This window comes from Natator depressus, chromosome 6, assembly GCF_965152275.1.
Source record: "Natator depressus isolate rNatDep1 chromosome 6, rNatDep2.hap1, whole genome shotgun sequence".
NCBI lineage: Eukaryota > Metazoa > Chordata > Testudines > Cheloniidae > Natator > Natator depressus.
The window spans coordinates 68,393,854-68,418,826 of NC_134239.1; the positions used below are offsets into that span (position 1 = coordinate 68,393,854).

Below are 24,973 nucleotides of genomic sequence, written 5' to 3' on the forward strand. Positions count from 1 at the left end.
CGCAGACACAACACCACCAGCCAGAAGTGACCTACCAACAACACATCTGAGCATCTCTGTAAGACAGTCCTATCCCTCTGGCCAGCAACGAGACACGCACACTGCCTCTGGAGAATAAATTTACAGTCCTTTCCCTAGTCCAGAATAAGACTCCTGTAAGTCAAGACACAACATATGCTCCATAGAGGACAATGGTGTCTCTGCAAAATTCCAGCTCAGTTGGAATTACACTCTATCTCAGCTTCCCCCTGTGATTTCAACTGAATATAGCATTCTTCAGTTCGTGTGCTGAAGTGCTATATAATGCCGCTGTGCACTGTTATTCAGCTGCTGTATCCCACCCCAGATGTGACAGTATTTCACAGGTGGGTGAAGTGATCCATTACGTACTTCAGAAATATAAAGCTCTGAGATCTCCAAATGAGAGCCATTATTAGAATTTCATATTATTATTATTATTATTATTATTATTGAGAATATTAACAGGAAATTCTCCTTGTTCACCATATTGCAATGGATTAAGTATGTTAACATGAATTACAGTGTCTTCCGATATTTATAAATAAACCATTTGATTTTTTTATTCTTTTAAACTGGATGAAAAAACACCACCGTTGTAATTTAAAAAAGGAGGCGGGGGGCAGAGGAGGGGAAGGAAGAGAAAGAAGGAAGCTTGGACGTGTTATATAAAAGTGGATTATTTCTCCAAGAAACTAAAATGCATCTTCAGCTTATATTTCTGGGATGCTGCTTCTTTCGTTTTCTAGTTTTTTGTATTTTTTTGTTAAATGGGCCTGATTTTGATCTTAAAACACTTGGGCTTCTTAAACAATTTATTCTATAATGCCATCCCTCATCATTAAAACAGAGCACAATTTATCAAGGAAATTTGGGATATACGGTGATTATTTGAATATCTGAGACCCCTAATGATGAAGCATAGGTTTTGTTTTAAATCCATTAATTCTGATATGCAGTATTTATGTAATGCATTATTCTGAAGCTAGTTTTTATTGGGATTTTAAAAACAGACTGACTTGTTTTCCGATGGGCCCTTTCTTAGTAAAAAGTAACATTGTTTCTTTCTCTTTGAGTGAAATCCTGGCCCTACTGAAGTCAATAGTAAAACTCTCTCTGACTTCTGTGGCACTAGGATTTAACTTTTGTACCTATTGTATTGGTAGTTCAACCAGTATTCACCTAGTACGAGTAGATATTGCACCGGACCCTATGCAGTTTGGAGATCCCTAGAACCACCAGACATAGGGCCCAATTCTACAAACATTAATCATATGATTAGTCCTCACACATGCAAGTAGTCCCATACAAGTCAGTGGAACTACCTTTCGTGAGATTAGGAATACTTACAAGAATAAAGTTTGTTAAATTGGGCCTGGTACATAAAGGACAAACACATATGGCATTACATTTTAATTACCTGCTTTTGTCAGACTGAGTTAGAGCCTTAATATTATTTCACTGTGAATGTTTGTAGTTATTCTGTTCTTATCAAGGGAACAAAAAGTACAGGCTTGACCTGGTTACACATAAAAGTCTACAATGAATTTATGAGAATTTATGTCAATTACCAAATTGACACTCATAAAAATATTACAATTAAAAGTGAAAATGGCATGATGTTCTTTATGTTTATTCCAAATGGGTGAAATTCAACCCTGGGTAGAGAGCCAGCTTACACATCACTTAGAGTTCTGCTTGAGTCATGTTTAAGCCCTACTTGGAAGGCGCAAGGCTGCTGACCCTTTGCATAGGTGTGAATTTCACCCATCCGTTTTTGACACTATTCAGTCCTATGTCAGCTGGAATAATGTTGGGAGTTAGTCAACAATTACTCCATAGCTCCTTCCAACTGCAGCATTTGACTTATAGCACTCTATCCCCTCAAAACTAGCATCATCACACTTACAGTTTAACTGAAAAAAGAACCCTGAGATGAGATGAAGAAGCTTTGCAGGGTCATTTGCAATCCATTTGTTAAATTGCACTTACAACACTAAAAAAAACCCACAACAATTGGTCAGCGCAGCTTTGAGGTTGGATCCATTAGAATGTTAGGTTTGTCTCACTTGGGACTTGAGTTTAATAGCTTGGCAAGCCACTAAAGCAAAAAAGCATCAAATGTGAAATAAGAATAGCATCATGGCAGCAAGCAACAGGGTCTCATCTGTACTTTGATTGCAAATTGCCGTTCTTACACCTCAGTGTGATGAAATCAAAATAAAAACCCAATGCACTTGGATTATCGTGGTCCAAACTGCCTCCTCCCACAGCAGCCAATGGGGAAAGGAAGGGCTAGAAAGGCCAGAAAATCAACATGGTTTTGACATGATCCTAATAATTCTAACTTGTGATAGTCATAGCTAAGAAAGCCAAGAAAATTAAGCAATTAAACAATGTTATTGCTCTGAAAAATATGGTGTAATTCCCACATCTGAACAGGCTGAGGCAAGAATGGAGATGAAGACCTAATGATTACAGAGGAAGGAGCTGACTGCATCTTTGCACCAGTATCAATTTCCCTGAGCCTCACATATCTGTAATTCTCAAAGTTTCCATGAGAATGGATACTCATTTGCAAAGATTGGAGACCTTTGCACGAAATCTCATGATGCAAGGTACTAACTTCAAGCTATTCTCTTACCTCATTTCAGCTGAATGTTTGCAATCCTCATGGCCTATATGCTTTTGACTGGGGGAAAATGAAGAAATATATTAGTCAGTACTGTATTTCAGATACACTTCTACTAGGTGACATTGATCTGCTCTGTAGAGAGGGCCTCTGCAACATCTACAGACCACTTCAGACCCATTTTAGCCCTATATTATAGACCTTTGTGCTGACCCTCTTAGGGGGAAACATTTCAATCACATGAGCAAATCCACTTATCTGGAATAAGAGACACACTTATCACTTAGTGCATGGGAAGAAAAAGAAAAACAATTTAGTTTAACTTTGTGGAAAGACTGCAGAAAAGAAACAAAAAAAGACTGCTGGATTTCTTCAGGTAAAACACAGCTAAGAAAAACTACTCGCACATTATATCAGTAACAGTCATTAATAAAAATTCAAATAAGCAGGACACCAAAAAGTTTCATTTTCAGAGTAACGGTTTAAGATAATCATGGCAAAATGGAAAGAAACATTATACACTATAACATAGCATATTCCCATCCTAAAGGAATGTGCTATCTATACATAATCTGGAAATCAATCAGAAATAGCCCTCAATCCTGTCTAGTTTATGAGGGCAACTCAAACACTCACTAAAAAAACAAAACAAAACAGTGATATACAATCCTAGATGCCTTGAGATGTGTGCAAATATCTGATGCCCATCCTTGAGAGACTACAACAAAGTTTCTACCTCTTTTATATTCAAAACTGTGTAGTGAGTCTCTTGGCATCATGTAGATCATTAGCAAACTTCTTATTTGTAAATTTTTCCATTCTGGGGGGGGAAGGGAGGTTAAAGTGACATGACCTGGTACATTGTACAAAACAAATAAATACCAAATATTGTTTTGTAAAAAAAGGTATCTCCGTATTAAAATTAGAATAAATTAGCTTAGGAGGATCCTGAGAGAAGGAGAGCACACAGTACACACTTGGAGCCAGTAACACAGAAAGAATGCACAAATACTGTATAAGGATGAATGTTTCATGTTCATAAATATAAAAAGGCAAAACATTCCAAGAGAGTTTAAAGATGCTGAATTTTGCTATTCCACTAGACTAACTCTAGCAAAGAAATGGGTTGATGCTTGAGGAGAACTATGGAAGCAGTTATTGTTCTTTCCCCCACAATTAAATACAAATCACCACCTGGTTGTCACTGAAGCATGACAGCTGTCCAAGAAAAAGAAAATGGTTATATTCAGTTTTATAAATACACCAAATTGCATCCTCTTTATAACTTAAATTACACACCAAAACTAGCTTAAAGGAACATTAAGGTTGCAAAGTTAAGCACTCAAAAGTTAGGAAATGCCAGAATTAAGGTTGCCTGTGCAGCAGTAATTCAGCCCCCTTGTTTGTGAAATTAAAGACCATAATGCATTACAATCACATATTATATTTTCCACAGCTTTATTCAGTGCACACGATAGACATGCTCTGGGGATGAATCAAGGTTGTGTAGTAAAGGAGGTTGCGGTCTGTAGAACCCCTTTGTTGCACAAGTTGGAAGGCATGTGAGGAAGAGAAAGGATGGTTTCATTGTTAAGGAAGTTGAATGCCCTGAGAATTGGATTCAATCCCTGCCTGTGCCACGGAGTTCCTATGTGATGCTGAACAAATCACTTAAACCAAACACTTCCCTGGTTATCACTAATTGCGTGTTCCTAATTTTCTGGGTGCCTGAGTTGAGACCCTGCGGGGGTCTGATTCGCAGAAGTGCTGAGAACTCACAGCAGCAACTAAAGTCAATGGGAGCTGTGATTTGAACATGTAATGTGCTAATCTATGCTAAGTATTCTGAAAAATCTGATCCTAGTCATCTCAAATTGGGCACCCAAAATCAGTGGGATCTTTTGACCTTAATCTCTTTGGGCTAGATCCACAAAGGAATTTAGGAGCTACTAAGATTTCTGCTCAGTTGCTACCTCTCCCTGGAGGTGCCTAAAATTCCCTAGAAGACTAAACTTCTAGTGAAAATATGCCTACATTTCTGGCTTTGGGCATATGCAAAATCACTGAAGTCCTAACACTGCCAATCAGTTCAGCATCCTAGATCATGCCTAAACCCCTCAGGATTTTAGGACCTTGCCCACTTATCTCACCTGCAGGGCCCAATCCAGTAGCTGTTCTCAGAGCATGCATATCAGATTGGGCCTCATACAAAAGACTGTTGGGGGTGACCATACAGAGCATTTTTGGGGGACTGGCAGCGTGTGTGTCCCAGGATACCCAATAGCCCATGCTTAGGGCACTCACCTGGAATGTAGGAGACCTGTTTTTAAATCCTTACTCTGCCTGATTTGAAGTAAGGATTTTAACTTGGGTCTTTTATAGCCCAAGTTAGTGCCCTGACCACCAGGGCATAGAATAATCAGGGGTGGTTCTCTCAATCTCTCCTGTTGGAGCTGTTCCACTCATCATTATAATTTAAATCTAAATAAGGAAATAAAATATGATGGGACCTAAGCATTCCACTTCTCTTTGAAATGAACCCGGGTTCCAGGGAACTTACATTCCGGTGAATACTTTTAAACTTACCTTTCTTTTTCAAGTGGAGAAAAGATATAGGGAGGGGAAGGAGTGAAATCTCCATCCAAGTCCAGCCATTCCAAAGATCTGCTGCTCAATATGGGGGAGGCTTCACTAATCTATTAAAAAACAAGGTGGGAGCAGGAGGAAGGAATATTAAAACAACCTAGTAGGTTTCAACTTATTATTGCTGCTGTTAATATGTGCTGCAGAATAGAGGTATAGTCCTTGTCCCAACGACCTTACAGATGTCTAAGTCTGTTTGGAAATCTGAATAAACTATCTCCTGAATAATATCCTGCAGCAATGAGTTCCCTTTTTATACACCATATAAAAAGTATTTCCTTTTATCAATTTTTAATTTCAATCTCTAACTCTGATGCATGTAACAACATCTGCATGGATAATAACACTGGGACACTCAATATATTAATTCTATAATTTCACCAGCTAAAATTGCTTTTAGTGTATTTAATGCTGAACAGTGAGCTAATAACATAAAGAGGATAACTCAGAATATTATTGATCGTGGAAAGTTTTTAAATTGTCTTTCCACTTTAATGCCTTAAGTTATATTGTTTCAACCCCAGCGAAGTCATGACTGGAAAACAAGGACATGTTAAATGATTTAAGAGGATCTGCATTTTCTTTTGCTAAGCAACTCTGGAAATGGCACTGGTGTCCAGCCACAATGGTTTAGTGTTACTACAGACCACTAAAAGAAGGAAATGAGGCAAGTAAATAAGTAGATATGAAGAAACATTATACATTTCATGTTTGCTTTTAAAATGAAATAACAAAATTAGTCACCAATGAAGGAATTTAGGAAAGAAAAATATAAAGTCTCAAAACTTACCAATCTTCTTTGTCTTAAAATGGCAGCCTCTGCTGGGTGGTTGAACCTAAATTTATGAGCCTTGCCCAGGACAACAAGACCTCCTGTTTTTTTAAAAAAAAGAAAAAAGAAAAAAAAAGGAAACTATGGAAATAAAATTTATCAAACATCTGGAATTTGAGGTGTATCCATGGTACATACTATTTAAACTGCTCCTAGTAACACTTTGCTGACTGTTACTGCCAGCATTACTGTGCTTTTTAAAAAATCTTAAACCCTGGAGGTCAGGGGCAAATCCACTACTGGAAATTTCTTTTTATTCTGACTCCTCTATCTCAATGACACAAGGAGCACATAAGATAAAATTTTCAAGTCCCAGTGCTCAGTAATTAAGATCTCAAAAATCTTTAAAGTGAAAATGCTACAAAAAGTGAGAAAAAAATCTAAAGTACTAATTATTAAGTAAAAGAAAAAAATTCAAAGAAGAATTTAGAAACGCCCCTACATAAAGCCATATTTTAATCCCACAGGATCATGATCTTGGAACTTTGAAGTAGAATTGAAAAAAGTGTTAATAATAAGATAGGTTTCAGAGTAGCAGCCGTGTTAGTCTGTATTCGCAAAAAGAAAAGGAGTACTTGTGACACCTTAGAGACTAACCAATTTATTTGAGCATAAGCTTTCGTGAGCTACAGCTCACTTCATCGGATGCATAAAGTGGGAAGTACAGTGAGGAGATTTTATATACACACAGACCATGAAAAAATATACATTGTAAGGAGAGTGATCACTTAAGATGAGCTATTACCAGCAGGAGAGTGGGGTGGAGGGAGAGAAAACCTTTTGAAAGTGATAATCAAGGTGGGCCATTTCCAGCACATTTCCAGGAGTTAACAAGAACGTCTGAGGAACAGTTGGGGGGGGGGGGGGGAGGGAAATAAACAAGGAGAAATAGTTTCACTTAGTATAATGACTCAACCACTCCCAGTCTCGATTCAAGCCTAAGTTAATTGTATCCAATTTGCAAATTAATTCCAATTCAGCAGTCTCTCGTTGGAGTCTGTTTTCGAAGTTTTTTTTGTTGAAGGACAGTCACTTTGAGATCAGAAATCAAGTGACCAGAGAGATTGAAGTGTTCTCCCACTGGTTTATGAATGTTATAATTCTTGACATCTGATTTGTGTCCATTTATTCTTTTACGTAGAGACTGTCCAGTTTGACCAATGGACATGGCAGAGGGGCATTGCTGGCACATGATGGCATATATCACATTGGTAGATGTACAGGTGAATGAGCCTCTGATAGTGTGGCTGATGTGATTAGGCCCTATGATGGTGTCCCCTGAATAGATATGTGAACAGAGTTGGCACCAGGGTTTGTAGCAGGGTTTGGTCCCTGGGTTGGTGTTTTTGTTGTATGCTGGGTAGTTGCTGGTGAGTATTTGCTTCAGGTTGGGGGGCTGTCTGTAGGCAAGGACTGGCCTGTCTCCCAAGATTTGTGAGAGTGATGGGTCATCCTTCAGGATAGGTTGTAGATCCTTGATAATGCGTTGGAGAGGTTTTAGTTGGGGGCTGAAGGTGATGGCTAGTGGCGTTCGGTATAAAGACTTGTCCAGTAAGCTGAATAAGACTGTCTGCTGGTGGTGTGAAAGAAGAAGCATCTCCTAACAGCAGGAGCTCTGGGCAGCCAAGAAAAGTGGTTTCCCAGTTTTCAGTGGTAGCCATGTTAGTCTGTATCAGCAAAAAAAAAAAAAACTGAGGCGTCCTTGTGGCACCTTAGAGACTAACAAATTTATTTGGGCATAAGCTTCCGTGGGCTAGAACCCACTTAGAATATCAGGGTTGGAAGGGACCTCAGGAGGTCATCTAGTCCAACCCCCTGCTCAAAGCAGGACCAATCCTCAACTAAATCATCCCAGCCAGGGCTTTGTCAAGCCTGATCTTAAAAACCTCAAAAGGAAGGAGATTCTACCACCTCCCTAGGTAACGCATCCCAGTGCTTCACCACCCTCCTAGTGAAAAAGTTTTTCCTAATATCCAACCTAAATCTCCCCCACTGCAACTTGAGACCATTACTCCTTGTTCTGTCATCTGCTACCACTGAGAACAGTCTAGAGCCATCCTCTTTGGAACCCCCTTTCAGGTAGTTGAAAGCCGTTATCAAATCCCCCCTCATTCTTCTCTTCTGCAGACTAAACAATCCCAGTTCCCTCAGCCGCTCCTCATAAATCATGTGTTCCAGTTCCCTAATCATTTTTGTTGCCCTCCGCTGGATGCTTTCCAATTTTTTCACATCCTTCTTGTAGTGTGAGGCCCAAAACTGGACACACTACTCCAGATGAGGCCTCACCAATGTCGAACAGAGGAGAACAATCACATCCCTTGATCTGCTGGCAATGCCCCTACTTATACAGCCCAAAATGCCATTGGCCTTCTTGGCAACATCCAAGGTTGGATTGACTCATATCTAGCTTCTCATCCACTGTAACCCCTAGGTTCTTTTCTGCAGAACTGTTGCCTAGCCATTCGATCCCTAGTCTGTAGCGGTGCGTAGAATTCTTCTGTCCTAAGTGAAGGACTCCGCACTTGTCCTTGTTGAACCTCATCAGATTTCTTTTGGCCCAATCCTCCAATTTGTCAAGGTCCCTCTGTATCCTATCCCTACCCTCCAGGGTATCTACCTCTCCTCCCAGTTTAGTGTCATCTGCATACTTGCTGAGGGTGCAATCCACACCATCCTCCAGATCATTTATGAAGATATTGAACAAAACCGGCCCCAGGACCGACCCTTCGGGCACTCCACTTGATACCGGCTGCCAACTCGACATGGAGCCATTGATCACTACCCGTTGAGCCCAAATATCTAGCCAGCTTTCTATCCACCTTATAGTCCATTCATCCAGCCCATACTACTTTAACTTGCTGGCAAGAATACTGTGGGAGACTGTGTCAAAAGCTTTGCTAAAGTCAAGGAATAAACACGTCCACTGCTTTCCCCTCATCCACAGAGCCAGTTATCTCATCATAGAAGGCAATTAGATTAGTCAGGCATGACTTGCCCTTGGTGAATTCATGCTGACTGTTCCTGATCACTTCTCTCTCCTCTAAGTGCTGCAGAATTGATTTCTTGAGGACCTGCTCCATGATTTTTCCAGGGACTGAGGTGAGGCTGACTGGCCTGTAGTTCCCCAGATCCTCCTCCTTCCCTTTTTTAAAGATGGGCACTACATTAGCCTTTTTTCAGTCGTCCGGGACCTCCCCCGATAGCCATGAGTTTTCAAAGATAATGGCCAATGACTCTGCTAAAGGAGTTGGCAGATGTGATTGCGCTCTCGGATGCAGCGCATCCGGCCCCATGGACTTGTGCTCATCCAGCTTTTCTAAATAGTTGCAAACCACTTCTTTCTCCACAGAGGGCTGGTCATCTCCTCCCCATGCTGTGCTGCCCAGTGCAGTAGTCTGGGAGCTGACCTTGTTCGTGAAGACAGAGGCAAAAAAAGCATTGAGTACATTAGCTTTTTCCACATCCTCTGTCACTAGGTTGCCTCCCTCGTTCAGTAAGGGGCCCACACTTTCCTTGACTTTCTTCTTGTTGCTAACATACCTGAAGAAACCCTTCTTGTTACTCTTAACATCTCTTGCTAGCTGCAACTCCAGGTGTGATTTGGCCTTCTTGATTTCACTCCTGCATGCCCGAGCAATATTTTTATACTCCTCCCTGGTCATCTGTCCAATCTTCCACTTCTTGTAAGCTTCTTTTTTGTGTTTAAGATCAGCAAGGATTTCACTGTTAAGCCAAGCTGGTCGCCTGCCATATTTACTGTTCTTTCTACACATCAGGATGGCTTGTCCCTGTAACCTCAATAAGGATTCTTTAAAATACTGCCAGCTCTCCTGGACTCCCTTCCCCCTCATGTTATTCTCCCAGGGGATCCTGCCCATCAGTTCCCTGAGGGAGTCAAAGTCTGCTTTTCTGAAGTCCAGGTCCGTATTCTGCTGCTCTCCTTTCTTCCTTGTGTCAGGATCCTGAACTCGACCATCTCATGGTCGCTGCCTCCCAGGTTCCCATCCACTTTTGCTTCCCCATCTAATTCTTCCCGGTTTGTGAGCAGCAGGTCAAGAAGAGCTCTGCCCCTAGTTGGTTCCTCCAGCACTTGCACCAGGAAATTGTTCCCTACGCTTTTCAAAAACTTCCTGGATCGTTTGTGCACCGCTGCATTGCTCTCCCAGCAGTATCAGGGCGATTGAAGTCTCCCATGAGAACCAGGGCCTGCGATCTAGTAACTTCCGTTAGTTGCCGGAAGAAAACCTCGTCCACCTCATCCCCCTGGTCCGGCGGTCTATAGCAGACTTCCACCACGACATCACCCTTGTTGCTCACACTTCTAAACTTAATCCAGAGACTCTCCGGTTTTTCTGCAGTTTCATACTTGAGCTCTGAGCAGTCATACTGCTCTCTTACATACAGTGCTACTCCCCCATCTTTTCTGCCCTGCCTGTCCTTCCTGAACAGTTTATATCCATCCATGACAGTACTGAAGTCACGTGAGTTATCCCACCAAGTCTCTGTTATTCCAATCATATCATAATTCCTTGACTGTGCCAGGACTTCCAGTTCTCCCTGCTTGTTTCCCAGATATATGAAGTAAACTATGTCAGAGCAGGTACAAATACATGAAAGGATGTGGGTTGCTTTACCAAGTGTTAGGTCAGTCTAACAAGATAAATCAATTAACAGCAGGAAACCAAGGGAAGAGAAATAACTTTTGAAGTGGTAAGAGAGTGGCCCATTAGAGACAGTTGACAAGAAGGTGTAGTAACAGTAGGGAGAAATTAGTATTGGGAAAATTAAGTTTCGATTTTGTAATGACCCAACCACTCCCAGTCTTTATGCAGGCCTAATTTGATGGTATCTAGTTTGCAAATTAATTCCAGTTCTATAGCTTCACGTTGGAGTCTGTTTTTGAAGTTTTTTTGTTGAAGAATTGACACTTTGAGGTCTGTTATTGAGTGACCAGAGAGATTGAGTGTTCTCCTACTGGTTTTTGAATGTTATTATTCCTGATGTCAGATTTGTGTCCATTTATTCTTTTGCATAGAGACTGTCCAGGTTGGCCAATGTATATGGCAGAGGGGCATTGCTGGCATATATCACATTGGTAGATGTGCAGGTGAACGAGCCCCGGATGGTGTGGCTGATGTGGTTAGGTCCTATGATGGTGTCCCCTGAATAGGTATGTGAACAGAGTTGGCACCAGGGTTTGTAGCAGGGTTTGGTCCCTGGGTTGGTGTTTTTGTTGTGTGCTGGGTAGTTGCTGGTGAGTATTTGCTTCAGGTTGGGGGGCTGTCTGTAAGCGAGGACTGGCCTGTCTCCCAAGGTCTGTGAGAGTGAGGGGTCGTCCTTCAGGATAGGTTGTAGATCCTTGATGATGCACTGGAGAGGTTTCAGTTGGGGGCTGTAGGTGACGGCTAGTGGCGTTCTGTTACTTTCTTTGTTGGGCCTGTCTTGTAGTAGGTGACTTCTTGGTACCCTTCTGGCTCTGTCAGTCTGTTTCTTCACTTCACCAAGTTTCCCAGTGTTTGCTTTTGAAACCACAATAAGGCCCTATTCCACTGACATCAATAGAGTTTGTTAGGTGCTTTTGTAAACCCTGCCTTAATCTCTAACCCTAACTTTGAATTCAGAGACACTCCCCTGTATTCTGTACCTCAACATCTATAATTTTGACAAAAATCTGATTCCAATGAGAAATGAAGTCCAAGGTCAACCATTCTAGTACAGTCCACAGAAAGCCAAGCCCTTATGTCATTTGCAGTGGACATGTTAGAGGGGTTCTACCTAACCTATTACCTTACTGGTCAGGAGCAATCCTGAATAAGCCTTCCGTTTTCAGAGAACTAAGAATTACTGCAGTTAAAATTAATCTCAACATTACCATAACAGTTTCATTTTAACATAAGACGTATGCCCATCCATTTAGTAGACGTGTATGACTTCAGTAGATCCTAGTTTCTGAACTCAGAGGGTTATTGGATCGTATTGTTCCATCCTAAGGAAGTGAAGGACTGCTGAACAATAGATTTACAGCATTTACTCTCAGTATTTTACTGTATTCACCTGCTGATATCTGTATCATTAACATCAACACCACAAAAAGGAACTGCAAGACTCACCTTGTGACAGACGACAAGCACTAGTGACTTCCTGTCCATTTACAGTACAATATGCTCCCTGGACTGGCCGCAGCGTCACAATCCCACACTTGTTGTCTATAATACAATGGTTCCTCTCAATCCATTCACCCTGCAGAACTACAAATTGTAGGTCCTTTTTATTTGATCATTTTAGGTTTATTTTAAACTCTTTTCAACCTTTGCTTTAGAACAAAAGCTTCCAGTGCAGGTAAATATACTAACTACACAGTACTATGGTCAAAGAACAATCCTATGGCACCATATGGGAACCTAAATGTCTCCTCTCTGATTACTAGTTCAGGATCAGTTTTTGGAAAAGTTTACTGGTCTGAAAGTATTTGAACTGTTCTTCCAAAATGTGTCTATCCCTAGCAAGTTGTAAGCTATCAGGACCTGTAATCATGCTATATTTTCTATTTTAACTGTGACATTATTTTAATAGCTGATATTTCACTAACTACTAGAGCTAGAGCGTGATGATTTAATCGAAGCTGGGATTCCAAGCTGTTTCCAATTTCAGTATTAAACGTCAGTTTCTACTAGCTTTGGTACTTGAAATTGTTGCTGCTAAAAATCACATCAGACATGAAGCGGGGGCACCAGATTAAAACTAAGTAACTTTAAGATCGAACATCCGTGACCCAACATAGCTGGAAAGAAATATATTGAACCACAGGAAAGCTAGTTTGCTAGTTTTTTTCTTTACAGCTTTTTTATTTGGGGGTGGGGGAGGCACTGATACAGGAATGAATACAGCAAGTTCTGGGCTTTGAGCCACAATAATTTTCTATCCCTAATGTAAATTTACCCTACTTGGGAAAAACTTAAGTAGATTCTCAACTACTTTCATGGTGTTTCTTGACCAATAAATAGCAGCAAAAATTAACTCTAACACTTTATCATATAGCAAACCTACAAGCAGTTATTCTCTTCTCAACTTCTCACATGGAGACAGCTGGTAAAGAAAAATGACTATTAGAACGTTATGCTAGACAAGCAAAAGCACCTGGGTTGTCAGAACGCTATATAAAATCGTATGTAATCTCAGTCTCTTACCAATATCCTGCTCCTGGTCTGAATCACATCTTCCTATTTTGGTTGTTCCTTCCTAAAAGAGGGAAGTTACTTTTAATTTACCTAATTTACAATAGTTATCTATTGAAAATGAAAAATGCATAAAAGTTCTCATGAATTCTGCCACAGTATCTTGGTAAATATTTCAGACAAGTTATCCCTGCCTGGGTTGATTAGAGCAGACTGTAGCTATTAGTTGTAATGTGTATGGAGTCTTAACCTTCAACTGCCCTCAGTTTTGTAATTGCTACGAATCACACTTAGTGCTTCGAAGCTCTGTTGTTACTTAAGCAGATGCTGCAACCAGCTGGATAATTTAAGTTGCTTGAGTTAGATGTTTTGCTTGCATGGCTGCTCTCATGCACAATTACTGTATTTAAACACACACACTGGTATCTGAGTTTTTCAAACAGGTTACTCAGATGCCCAATGACCCAATCTGAGTGAGTAATTATGATAATTGTATGCACAAATAGCTGTGTGCGCAAAATGAGAAGCCAATTTTGAAAACATAGCCCAGAATGTAAATCTTCAAGGAGCAGCAGTTTACAGACAGACAGGCAGACAAGAACATAATCCCAACTCTTGAAGTATGGATGCAGTAAACTCACTACAATCAGAGAGTAATTGGTGTATGTAAATTTTCCATGGATGAATGAGTTCTAATATTTTTGTTCATTATTAAAGTTTAGGTGTCCCTATATTTTTTTTATTTATATATATATATATATATATATATGTGAACAAATATTACATACAGTCACAATTTTGAGAAAAGAACAAAGTGTTACATAAAAAAATTCTCAGGGCCATCCAGTTCAAAAAAATAAATTTTGGGGCAGTTATGGAAGCGAGCTAATATTTATTATATTTTGACAAAGGAAATGTCAATAAAACATAAGGTCACAAATCAATATTCTGAATATGTAAACTAGCAATAAAGGCAGTGGACTCACATCCTGTCCATTATGTTCCTTTTTTTATTCCTTAGGAAAACAAAGTCAGGACATTTCTTAGTTCTGACAAGACACCATATCTATTTATTTCTAGCATATGTTTCAATAGTTCAGTAAGCTGATTTGTATACACACATTCTCTTAACAAGTTTATTTTAAAGAATATGTTACAACACAACCACATCTTGATAATCAGTGGTTTAGATTATATAAAAATTATTATTTGTACAGTATCTGAAGTTTTCTGTGGTCCAACCAGAACAAATGAAAATATGGTCCTCGCCCCAAATAGCATACAATTTAATTCTAAACAAGAAGCAATATGAGAGCGCAACAATCCATCAGGGCAGAAAAAGGAAGGAAGAGATTTATAATAAGATGACAAGGTTACTTAGAGGGTAATAATGAATGACATATAATCATGAGCATGTCTTCTAGTTTCTCAGCATCTGACGAGGAGGGGTGATTGTCACTCTCACCCCAGGGAGCTGGGGTAGGGTTGCCATCTGTCCAGTTTTTCTAGGAACTTCCCTTTTTTGTGGTAGCTGTCCCAGGAAATCTGTAAGGGAGCTCAGTACATACTGCCGGCTGTCCAATTTTATAGGCTCAGGATCATCCTGGTTGCCCGAGTTTTTATATCTCTGAGGTGACAACCCTAGGTTGGAGTCCCTGTACACAGGGGTTGGGTAACAACTCCAAACTGCCAACCCAGCACAACCTTCTGCTTGGGTGGCTGAGAGGGGGTGAAGCTCATACACAAAGGCCTCTGTTGAGAGGTTGAAGGCTCTCTCCTCAGGGAGAAAAGGGGTTTAAAAAGCAACTTCCTAAGCGATCAAAGGCGCTAGCGAAGAGGAGTAGCGAACAGTAGTTTTGCGAGGGAGTTGAGAGAGGCATTCCTTCGCGGTCCAGCTCTCAAGCAGAGAAAGTCCCGCAACAAAATGAGACCACACAAGACAAAGTAAGCTACCAAGGTAAGGAGAGTTCGGCTACAGTGAGAGAGTTCAGCAGCAGGGGGAGGAGACCGAGGGATTATAACCGAGCTATTAGAACAGTGGTTCCCAAACTGGGGTTCATGAACCCCTGGAGGTTGGCAGAACATTACAGGGGGTTCCCCAGAAAAATTTCACTAATGGAGCCAGAGGACCCCAGACATTGGAGGCAGCAGACGGGACCTGGTTGCAGGGCAGACAGCCCAAGCCCCAGGGAGAGCAGGGCCGAGCAGTTGGGGCTGGCAGCCCAAGCCCTGCCCCCATCAGCAGGGGAGCTGGCTGCCCGAACCCCAGCGCTCCACGCAAGGCTGACAGCCCGAGCCCCAGGGAGAGCGGGACCGGGCAGTTGGGGCTGGCAGCCCGAGCCCTGCCCCCGTGAGCGGGGCAGGCGGCAGCCCGAGCCCCAGGGAGAGCGGGGCCGGGCAGTTGAGGCTGGCAGCCCGAGCCCCGGCGGTCAGCGGGACCTGCAGCCCAAGCTCAGTGGAGCTCAGTTGACCAGAGCGGTCAACGGGATCCAGCAGCAGGAGCCCCACAAAGTGCGGAGGAAATTTAAACTTAAATCCCTGGAAATATTCCTTTTTAGGAGGGTGTTCATGAGATTTCACAATTTAGTGAAAGGGGTTCGTGGGCTGTTAAAGTTTGGGAACCACTGTATTGGAAGAATGTCAGAAAATCCCCCTAGAAAAGAAAAGGGGAATGAGGGGGAGAGAACCCAATACACCTAACATACATACTCTAAACTCAGGCCAATAAACCAACCCCTCCCCACCAATCAAAAATAACCAGCTTAAAAAAAAGATGCAAGAGTAAAAATAGTGCAGGCAGAAATTCAGCTGCAGAGTGGGAACTATCCAGTTTATTACACTGAATGCAGCATGTGAGATTACCTGCCTCAGGGGCAGGTGGTGTATGTGTGCATATGGTGGAAGCAGCTCATGGCCATCAGAGAGAGAGTTTGGGCTCTTGAAGCCAGAGTAGCTGAAATGCAGGAGCTAAGGGAGACAGAGAGGTATACAGAGAAGACTTTCAGGGACACAACAGAGCAGTTCCACTCTCAGTCTGACAGCCTCTGTGCTGTTCAGAAGGATGAAAGTCTCGAGGCAGGAGAACATCAAGCTGGAGCAGAGAAAAAAAAAACTATTCAGTATTTGGGATCCTCCTTCCAGATGATGTCATGGTTTCCTCTTTTACTGAGGAGATCCCCTCCAGGGGGAGAGAACCCCAGTTACTAGGAAGAGCAAAGTAATAGTAACAGAGGATTTGATTATTAGAAATGTTGATAGCTGGGTTTGTGATGATCAGGAGAACCACATGGTAAATTGCCTGCTGGGTGCAAAGGTTGTGGCTCTCACAAGACATCTGCAGTGCTGGGGAGGAGCCAGTGGTTGTGGTGCATGTGGGTACCAATGATATAGGCAAAGGTAGGAGAGAGGTTATGGAGGCCAAATGTAGGCTGCCAATTAAGACACTAAAGTCCAGGACCTCCACGGTACCATTCTCTGAAAAGCTTCCAGTTCTGTGCACCAGGCCCGAAAGACTGGCAGAACTGCAGGGTCTCAGTGTGTGGATAAACCTATGGTATAAGGAAGACTGTTTTAGGTTTATTAGGAACTAGAGAACCTTCTGGAAAAGAAAGAGCACATACAGGAAGGACAGGCTCCACTTAAACCAAAATGAAACCAGATTGCTGGCATGTACAATTACAAAGTTGTAGAGGATTTTTTAAAAACTAAGAGACAGTGAAAAGCCAGCCAGGCAGAGATGTCCCTTAGGGATGAGTTTATTAAAGGGAGAACTGTATATCCTAGTAAAGATGATAGGAAAGAAGTTGTTAATGTACAGATAGGAGCTAGTGAGCAGTAAAATGCTAAAAGTCTAATACTAAGATGGGTGAACTAGAATGCCTGGTATTAAATGAGAATATTGATATAATCAGCTGGACACGGTAATACAAGGGTACAAAATACACAGGAATGACAGAGTAGGTTGCGCTGGTGGGGGTGACACACTATATGTGAAAGAAAGCATAGAATCAAATAAAGTAAAAATCTTAAACGAATCAAACTGTACCACAGAATCTCTATGGACAGAAATTCCATGCTTGAAGAATAAGAATACAGCAGTAGGACTCTCCTACCAATTGCCCGACCAGTATGGTGACAGTGCTTATGAAAAAAGAAAAGGAGTACTTGTGGCACCTTAGAGCCTAACCAATTTATTTGAGCATAAGCTTTCGTGAGCTACAGCTCACTTCATCGGATGCATACTGTGGAAAATACAGAAGATGTTTTTATACACACAGACCATGAAAAAATGGGTGTTTATCACTACAAAAGGTTTTCTCTCCCCCCACTCAGTGATATTGGACAGGCTACAAAGGCAAAAAACACAATAATCATAGTGGATTTCAACTATTCTCATATTGACCTCAGAAAGGGCTGCAGAAACAATATTTCTAGACACTATAAATGACTGCTTCTTGGAGCAGCTTGTCCCAGAACCCACAAGGAAAGAGGCAATTCTTAATTTAGTCCTAAGTGAAGCAAAGGATCTGGTCCAAGAGGTGAATACAGCTGATTACATTATGGTCGCTATTACCAAGCAATTAAATTTAACATCCTTGTAGGGGTAAAAATGCCAAATAAACTCACCATAATAGCATTTAACTTCAAAAAAGGGAACTACACAAAAATGAGGAAGCTAGTTAAATGGAAATTAAAAGGAACAGTAGCAAGGGTGAAATGCCTGCAAACTGCATGGAAACTATTTAAAAACACCATAATAAAGGCTCAAACTAAAAGTATACTGCAAATTTAAAAAAACAGTAATAGGACAAAAAATGCCACTATGGCTATGTTATGGGGTGTTCATTCCACACCAGCCACTGAAGGGGTTAAGTTGGCTAATTGGACTAATTATCCACCTAGGCTGCAGTTTGAGGAGCAGCCAGGGAGCTATGACAACTAATTAAAGGATGAAGCTCACCTGGACAGGAACAGGCAGGGTTTGTATAAAGCCAAGTAGCTCAGGGCAGAAAAAGGCTGCTAGAGAGAGGCTGCAGTAACTCCCTGGGAGCAGGGAGGAGAGCAGAAAACCCAAGGGAGAATAAGCCCAAGAAGAAGGGTTAACCCAAGAGGAGTTATAGGGAAAGGAAGCCTGAGAGGGCAAGGTAGGAAGAAATCCAGGGAAACAGCAGCAAGGGGTAGGACAGGGCAGACCCTGAGTGTTTGTTACAGGGTTCCTGGGCTGGAACCCAGTGTAGAGGGCGTGCCTGAGTTCCCTTAACAGCCACTGGAAAGTGGCACAGGAGTGTGAGAGGTGCCAACCAGACAGCTGGTCTAGAGAGACTTGGCTACCCAGAAGGGGAGGACTATACAGTGATCTGGCTGGAGGGCTAAGTCACAAAGAGAGAGAGAGAGAGGGGTCACAGCTTGAGTAACTGATGGAAGAAAGCATCAGACCGGGTGAGAGTTGATCCCCAGAGCAGCCACAAAGAGATACTATTTGTGATGAGTGAACCCCCTTCCCAGGCTAAACAGAGTAGAAGAGGTGGTTAGAGGCAAAAAGGCATCCTTTAAAAATCAAATCCTACAGAGGAAAATATAAAGAAACATAAACTGTGGTAAATCAAGTGTAAAAGCATAATGAGGCAGGCCAAGAAAGAATGCAAAGGGCAACTAGTTAAAGACCCAAACTAACAGCAAAAAATATTTTAAGTACATCTGAAGCAGGAAGCCTGCCAAATAGTCCAAGTGGGGCATTGGACAACTGACATGCTAAAGAAACACTCGAGGAAGACAAAGCCATCGTGGAAAAGCTAAATTAATTCTTTGCATCTGTCTTCACTGCAGTGGATGTGGGAGAAATCCCCAAACCTGAGCCATTTCTTTTAGGTGACAAACAACAGGAACTGTTCCAGGCTGAGGTGTTGGTAAAGGAGGGTGTGGAACAAAATGATAAACTAAATAGTAATAAGTCACCAAGACCAGATGGTATTCTCGCAAGAGTTCTGAAGGAACTCAAATATGAAATTGTAGAACTACTAATTCTGGTACGTAACCTATCAATTAAATCAGCATCTGCACCAGATGACTGAAGGATAGCTAATGTAGTGCCAATTTAAAAAAAAAAAGGGGGGGGGCTTCAGAATTGATGCTGGCAATTACAGGCAGTAAGCCTAACCAGGCAAACTGGTTGAAACTATAGTCAAGAACAGAATTATCAGATATCTAGATAAACAGAATATGTTGAGACTGAGTTAACACGGCTTTTATAAAAGGAAATCATGCCTCACCAATCTATTAGAATTCTCTGAGGGGGTCAACAAATATGTGGACAAGGGTGATCCAGTGGACATAGTGTACTTGGACTTTCAGAAAACCTTTGACAAGGTCCCTCACCAAAGGCTCTTAACCAAAGTAAGCAGTCATGGGATAAGAAGGAAGGACCCCTCATGGACCAGTAACTGGTTAAAAGACAGGAAACAAAGGATAGGAATAAATGGTCAGTTTTCACAGTGGAGAGAGGCAGATAGCCAAGTCCCCCAAGGATCTGTACAGGGACCCGTGCTATTCAACATATTCATAAATGATCTGTAAAAGGGAGTGAACAGTAAGGTGGCAAAATTTATAGATGATACAATGTCCAAGACTGACAGCTGAGATTTACGAAGGCACCTCATAAAACTGGGGGACTGGGCAACAAAATGGCAGATGAAATTCAATGTTGGTAAATGCTGAGTAATGCACATTGGAAAAAATAATTCCAGCTATGCACATAAAATGATAGGGTCTAAATTACTTGTCACCACTCAAAAAAGAGATCTTGGAGTCAACCCTGGATAGTTCTCTGAAAACATCTACTCAGTGTGCAGCAGCAGTCACAAAAGCTAACAGAATGATAGAACCATTAGGAAGGGGATAGATAATAAGACACAAAATATCATAATGGCACAATATACATCCATGGTATTTGAATACTGAGTGCAGTTCTGGTTGCTCCATCTCGAAAAGGATACATTAGAACTGGGAAAAGTTCAGAGAAGGGCAATGACAATGATTAGGTGTTTAAACTTCATGGAAACTAATGGGATGTTACTTCCATTGTTTTCACTTATCTATATCCCATTATAATTTACATTGTGTACACGCCTGTAACTAAACTCATCAAACGAGAAAGAAGCCGTGTGGAATGCAAATGAAGAACTTTAACAGAAAAGTGCTAATTTCAAAGCAAGTGATCATTGTGCGTGACAACTGGAGGTCAAAGACTCTAAATTCATTTGTCACTCTCCTTCATTAAAGGAAGAGCCCACTTGGGTAATGACCCTGTCAGCTTGTTTTCCTATGAGAAGAAGCTATAAGCAAAGCTGTGAGTCTCTCAGAAGTCACGGATTCCGTGACTTTCCGGGACCTCCATGACTTCCGCAGCCGTGCCAGCCGCTGCTGGGGCAGCCCCTGGTGCCAACCACCCAACCCTAAGTTCTCTGTAAGCTATAAGCAGGCTATCAAGCGTCGCGCAGTTCAGGTGTCCTTCCGCCCACTGCCGTGTGCTGCTCCTGCCCTCTGCCTTGGAGCTGCTCCCAGGAGCCTCCTACTTGCTGTGCAGAGCAGGGAGGGGGGCTGATGTCAGGGTGATCCCCTCCCCTGTACCCCATCTCTATAGAGAGGGGGTGGCACAACAGGGCTCAGGATGGAGGGAGCTTGCTGGCAGATGCTCTTATGTCTGAACCTGCTGATCTACTTAAAAGGGCAACAGATCTACTTAAAGTGGGGTCAGTGTACTTCAAGGGGCAACGCACGCACCTGCAGCATGTGTCTCCATTGCGCGCACACCCTGTCTTTCACACTCACCTCCCCATACATACTTGTATTGTTGTGGTGGTGCTTGTTACTTCTTGATACTTCTTTCAAAGTGCGTTGTTTTAGTGTTTTGGCTGGTCTATGCATTTCATAATTTTTATTTCTCTTACACTTAAATTTAATGCTTTGAATAGTGAGTTCTAAAATGCCTAACCTGTCCTGGCTGGAGTAATTATCCCTATGGTAACTTTTAAAAAAATATTATATCTAGGTTTTTGGTTTCTACTGGTGGCGCACATCCGCACATACCTCGATATGGTGCACATAACAAAATTCATTCCGCATATGGATGGAAAAAATTAGAGGGAACACTGCCTCAACCCCCTGCCCTGAGCTCCCCCTCCCCCGCACTCAGAGCCCATCATGGCCGTTCCTCCGCCTAGGAGCAGCAGGGACATGTTGACGCTCCTGGGGAGTCATGCGGAGCCAGGTAGGGAGCCTGCCGGCCCCGTGCCAACCACACTATAAACTGGACTTTGAATGAAGATCAGAAATGCCAGTTTATAGAGCTTTCCAGTTGGTAAAGTGCCGGATAACACAGCTTTTACTGTATTAGGGAATATATTTTTGCACTTCAGTTTTGAAAACACATCTCTCAAAAGACTTTACTACACAAATGGACTAATCCTTTTTACACCAATACAAATAGATCCTACAGTTTAAACTTCAGACCCTAATGAGCTATTAAAATCAAAAGGAAAAAGATACTCTTCACAAAAGACAGCTGACAACAACATGTCGCTAAGCTATTGTAAAATCTACTGTATATGAAGTAGGACACAAGAAGAGAATAATGGAGAACACACTGCTTGCACAATATGATTCGAAGTTGGCTGCCTTTTCCTTCCCTGAAAAAAGTATAGAATGATGGTGCAGTGCTGTTGCACAAAAACATAAGGAACACTAAATTTTACCTTCTTGTTGTTCAGATGGAAGTAACAGACACCAGAGCCTAAAAGAGGCAAAGCACAAAGAAAAGAAAAGGCAGCATCTAGGAGCAAAGAAAGAGGGGACAAAGATGTTAGTGTAAGTGAAACAAACTTAATAAGAGGCCTTATATGAGTCCTATCGGTGAGCCTTCAGACTAGCTTTTCTCCATTAAAATGGAGATCTGTTAACCACTTTAGGTTTTGTCAAAAGTAGCACATGGAATACTTTACTGTTTGCAAATCAGTACATTATAATATGGAAGGACTAGCTTTAAAAAAGTGTGCTTTAAGTAGTAGTGACTACTTTCTATATACAGCTGAGATTAATGTTGTCAAAATTCAATATGAATGTCTACTAACATTGACATTTACAGCTGCATCACTAATACTTTCAATTATTTATTTTGAAATGGCTAACAAAAATAATTCCACAGACTACTTGTCAGTTACAATATCTATGTATTCTATGCCAATCAATGGAGGAGACCTTTAGTTGCATTCACCTCACTGGTAATACGCCTTCAAAGTAGTAGTAAAACTCTGCCTTTGGACTGCAGCACCAAAGTTGTAGGTATGCAATTTACAAGTTTATTTTATTTTATTTTTTTTACAATGGAAGGAAGGGTTATGCCTATGTATTTAGTTCAAATAAAAGCATTCAGCCAGAAAATCAGGCACTTCAGACCAAATGTGAGAATGAATCACTGAACAGATCCACAAGCACAAATTCCAAATGCTACAATTTCCAAATAAGAAAAATGTCAAAGCAAAGAGCAAGAACTCTTGAAAGATGCACCTTTGCAAGAAACAAATCACCCAGGCCAATTTTTCAAATGGGCCTCTAAACCTGCACCTGCAAATTGAATACAAAACCCCATGTAACTACCCGATTTGTATGTACGTGTTCAGTATTTGCAGGCTCACATATAGAGGGTAATTTAAAAAATTGGTCTTTGGTATCTGAATTTGTTCCACAAAGAACACTGTGCATGGAGGGCATGGCCATTAAATGCAGGACTCCTTGAACAACAACATACTAAACTGTCTTGCAACTACAATCATGGGCCAACTATAAAAAAGTTGGCAGAGAAAAGGGTAAGTTATACCTCCTTGCTCCAATTACACCCCTTTGTGCCTCATGGGTAATTTATCCCTCTGGAGTGCAAGCAGTTGCCTTTGTAGGGTTTCTGCGTGGTGCAGCTTTAATTTCCATCACAGCTCCATCAATGCAAAGCTGATGGGAGGTGCAGAATCAGAGCACTCACTGGTTGCCCTGACCATGCTCCCTTTCTAGCCAGTACTGGCCACTTTTTGGGTTGTCCTATCCTCAGAGTAATTGAAGTTACCGTTGCTTTGAGCACTTGCAATCTGACCTAATACAAATTTTGAACCCCTCAGGAACTCCACCAGAGGTGCGACCCAATGCCTTCTACAGCACTGATGTTAAAAGTAGGGCTGTCAAGCAATTAAGAAAATTAATCGCGATTAATTGTTCTCCAGCCGCAGCAGGCATGGGGAGGGCAGTTCGGGTGAGCCCTGCAAGGGACGGGGCTGCTCTGGTGAGCCCCTGCCCTGGCTGTCCTGTTTTCACTTGAAAAACGCAGGAATGAGAACTACCTTACTTTCTGTAGCCTCCTTTTCCAGCCCTCTGGTGGCGGCTTGTATTACTGTGCCTGACCAGACAGGTTCTTTGGAGCAGCTCATGCTGCCCTCCCACCCAAAGGGTCTGCGATTAATGTGCATTAAAGAAATTAACGCATTAATTGTGCTGAGTGTTTATTGTAGGCATTAACAGCAGTTAACGGTCAGCCCTAGTTAAAAGCTATACCATTTTTAAGTCAAAAATCACATTTTAAACTAACAGTGCTTTTCTGTTTTCTGAAGCAGGTTTCATAGGCATCTAAAGCAGGTTTTTGCTCCGGTGGAGCAATATATTCTTCCTCCACGGCAATTAACACACACAGTAGAACAACATAATTGCATTCTCAGTATGTTCTATGTGATGTAATTGTAACGGTTGGTCCTAGGATATCAGAGACACAAGGTGTGTGAGGTAAAATCTTTTATTGGACCAACTTCTGCTGGTAAGAGAGACAAGCTTTTGAGCCACACAGAGCTCTTCTTCAGAGCCTTCAGAAGAGCTCTGTGTGTGGCTCAAAAACTTGTCTCTCTCACCAGCAGAAGTTGGTCCAATAAAAGATATTCCCTCACCCACCTTGCCTCGACAAAATGTTCTTGCCATTTGAAAAGGCCTGTTGCTTACAGGCTAGTTTAAGACAAGGAAGGAGTTAGTTTAGAAAAGGAAAAAGAAAAATACATTGCTCATAGGAATTGTTAATACAGATGTGGCACACCATTCCTGAACTGGATCCCAGCATACAGCACTCTTTTACAGGAGCTCTCAGAGACAGTTGCTGGACTTGACAACTGGATTAATACATGTAATAAGAAAAGAAATCATGTAATAATAAATAAGTAATGTGAGTGACAGTTCAAAGTGTACACCATTGTTTACTATAACAACGATGGCAGTTACCATGATTCATTTTGAATTTCAGTTTTAGATTAGTTGAAAATCAAAGAGAGGAAGACATAAAACTAGTGTTATAGAGCAAAATATTTAGACTACAGAGATAACATTAAAGGACAAGAAAGCTGATAACAGTTCCCTCAAACACATTTTTGTTTGTGCTGGAAAACCAGGTTAACATATAACCTGACAGGTTTTTCGAAGGATGAATTATCCCAGACAGTATTCTCCACAACATCACACAAAGAAAAAAGCATTGCCCTAATCAATAATTGTGATCACTGCGCTGACCTGATCTCCAAGTCATGTTTGCTGTCAGAAAAAAAGTTAGGATTCTAAAGAAGGAGGAGGGTTTGCAGCATTTTCTGTCAAAGATAA

General features: G+C 41.5%; 1 protein-coding gene across 1 annotated transcript in view; it reads right to left on the reverse strand.

Moving 5' to 3' along the window:
- The window catches only part of STARD9 (StAR related lipid transfer domain containing 9), a 200,271-nt gene that overhangs the window by 46,382 nt on the left and 128,916 nt on the right, over positions 1–24,973 (reverse strand). The window contains exons 17-21 of the mRNA XM_074955639.1: positions 13,313–13,364; positions 12,236–12,373; positions 6,084–6,166; positions 5,237–5,346; positions 2,663–2,710 (exon numbers count right to left, since the gene is read on the reverse strand). Coding sequence (XP_074811740.1) covers positions 2,663–2,710; positions 5,237–5,346; positions 6,084–6,166; positions 12,236–12,373; positions 13,313–13,364 — 431 coding nt within the window. The remainder of the gene's footprint in view (positions 1–2,662; positions 2,711–5,236; positions 5,347–6,083; positions 6,167–12,235; positions 12,374–13,312; positions 13,365–24,973) is intronic.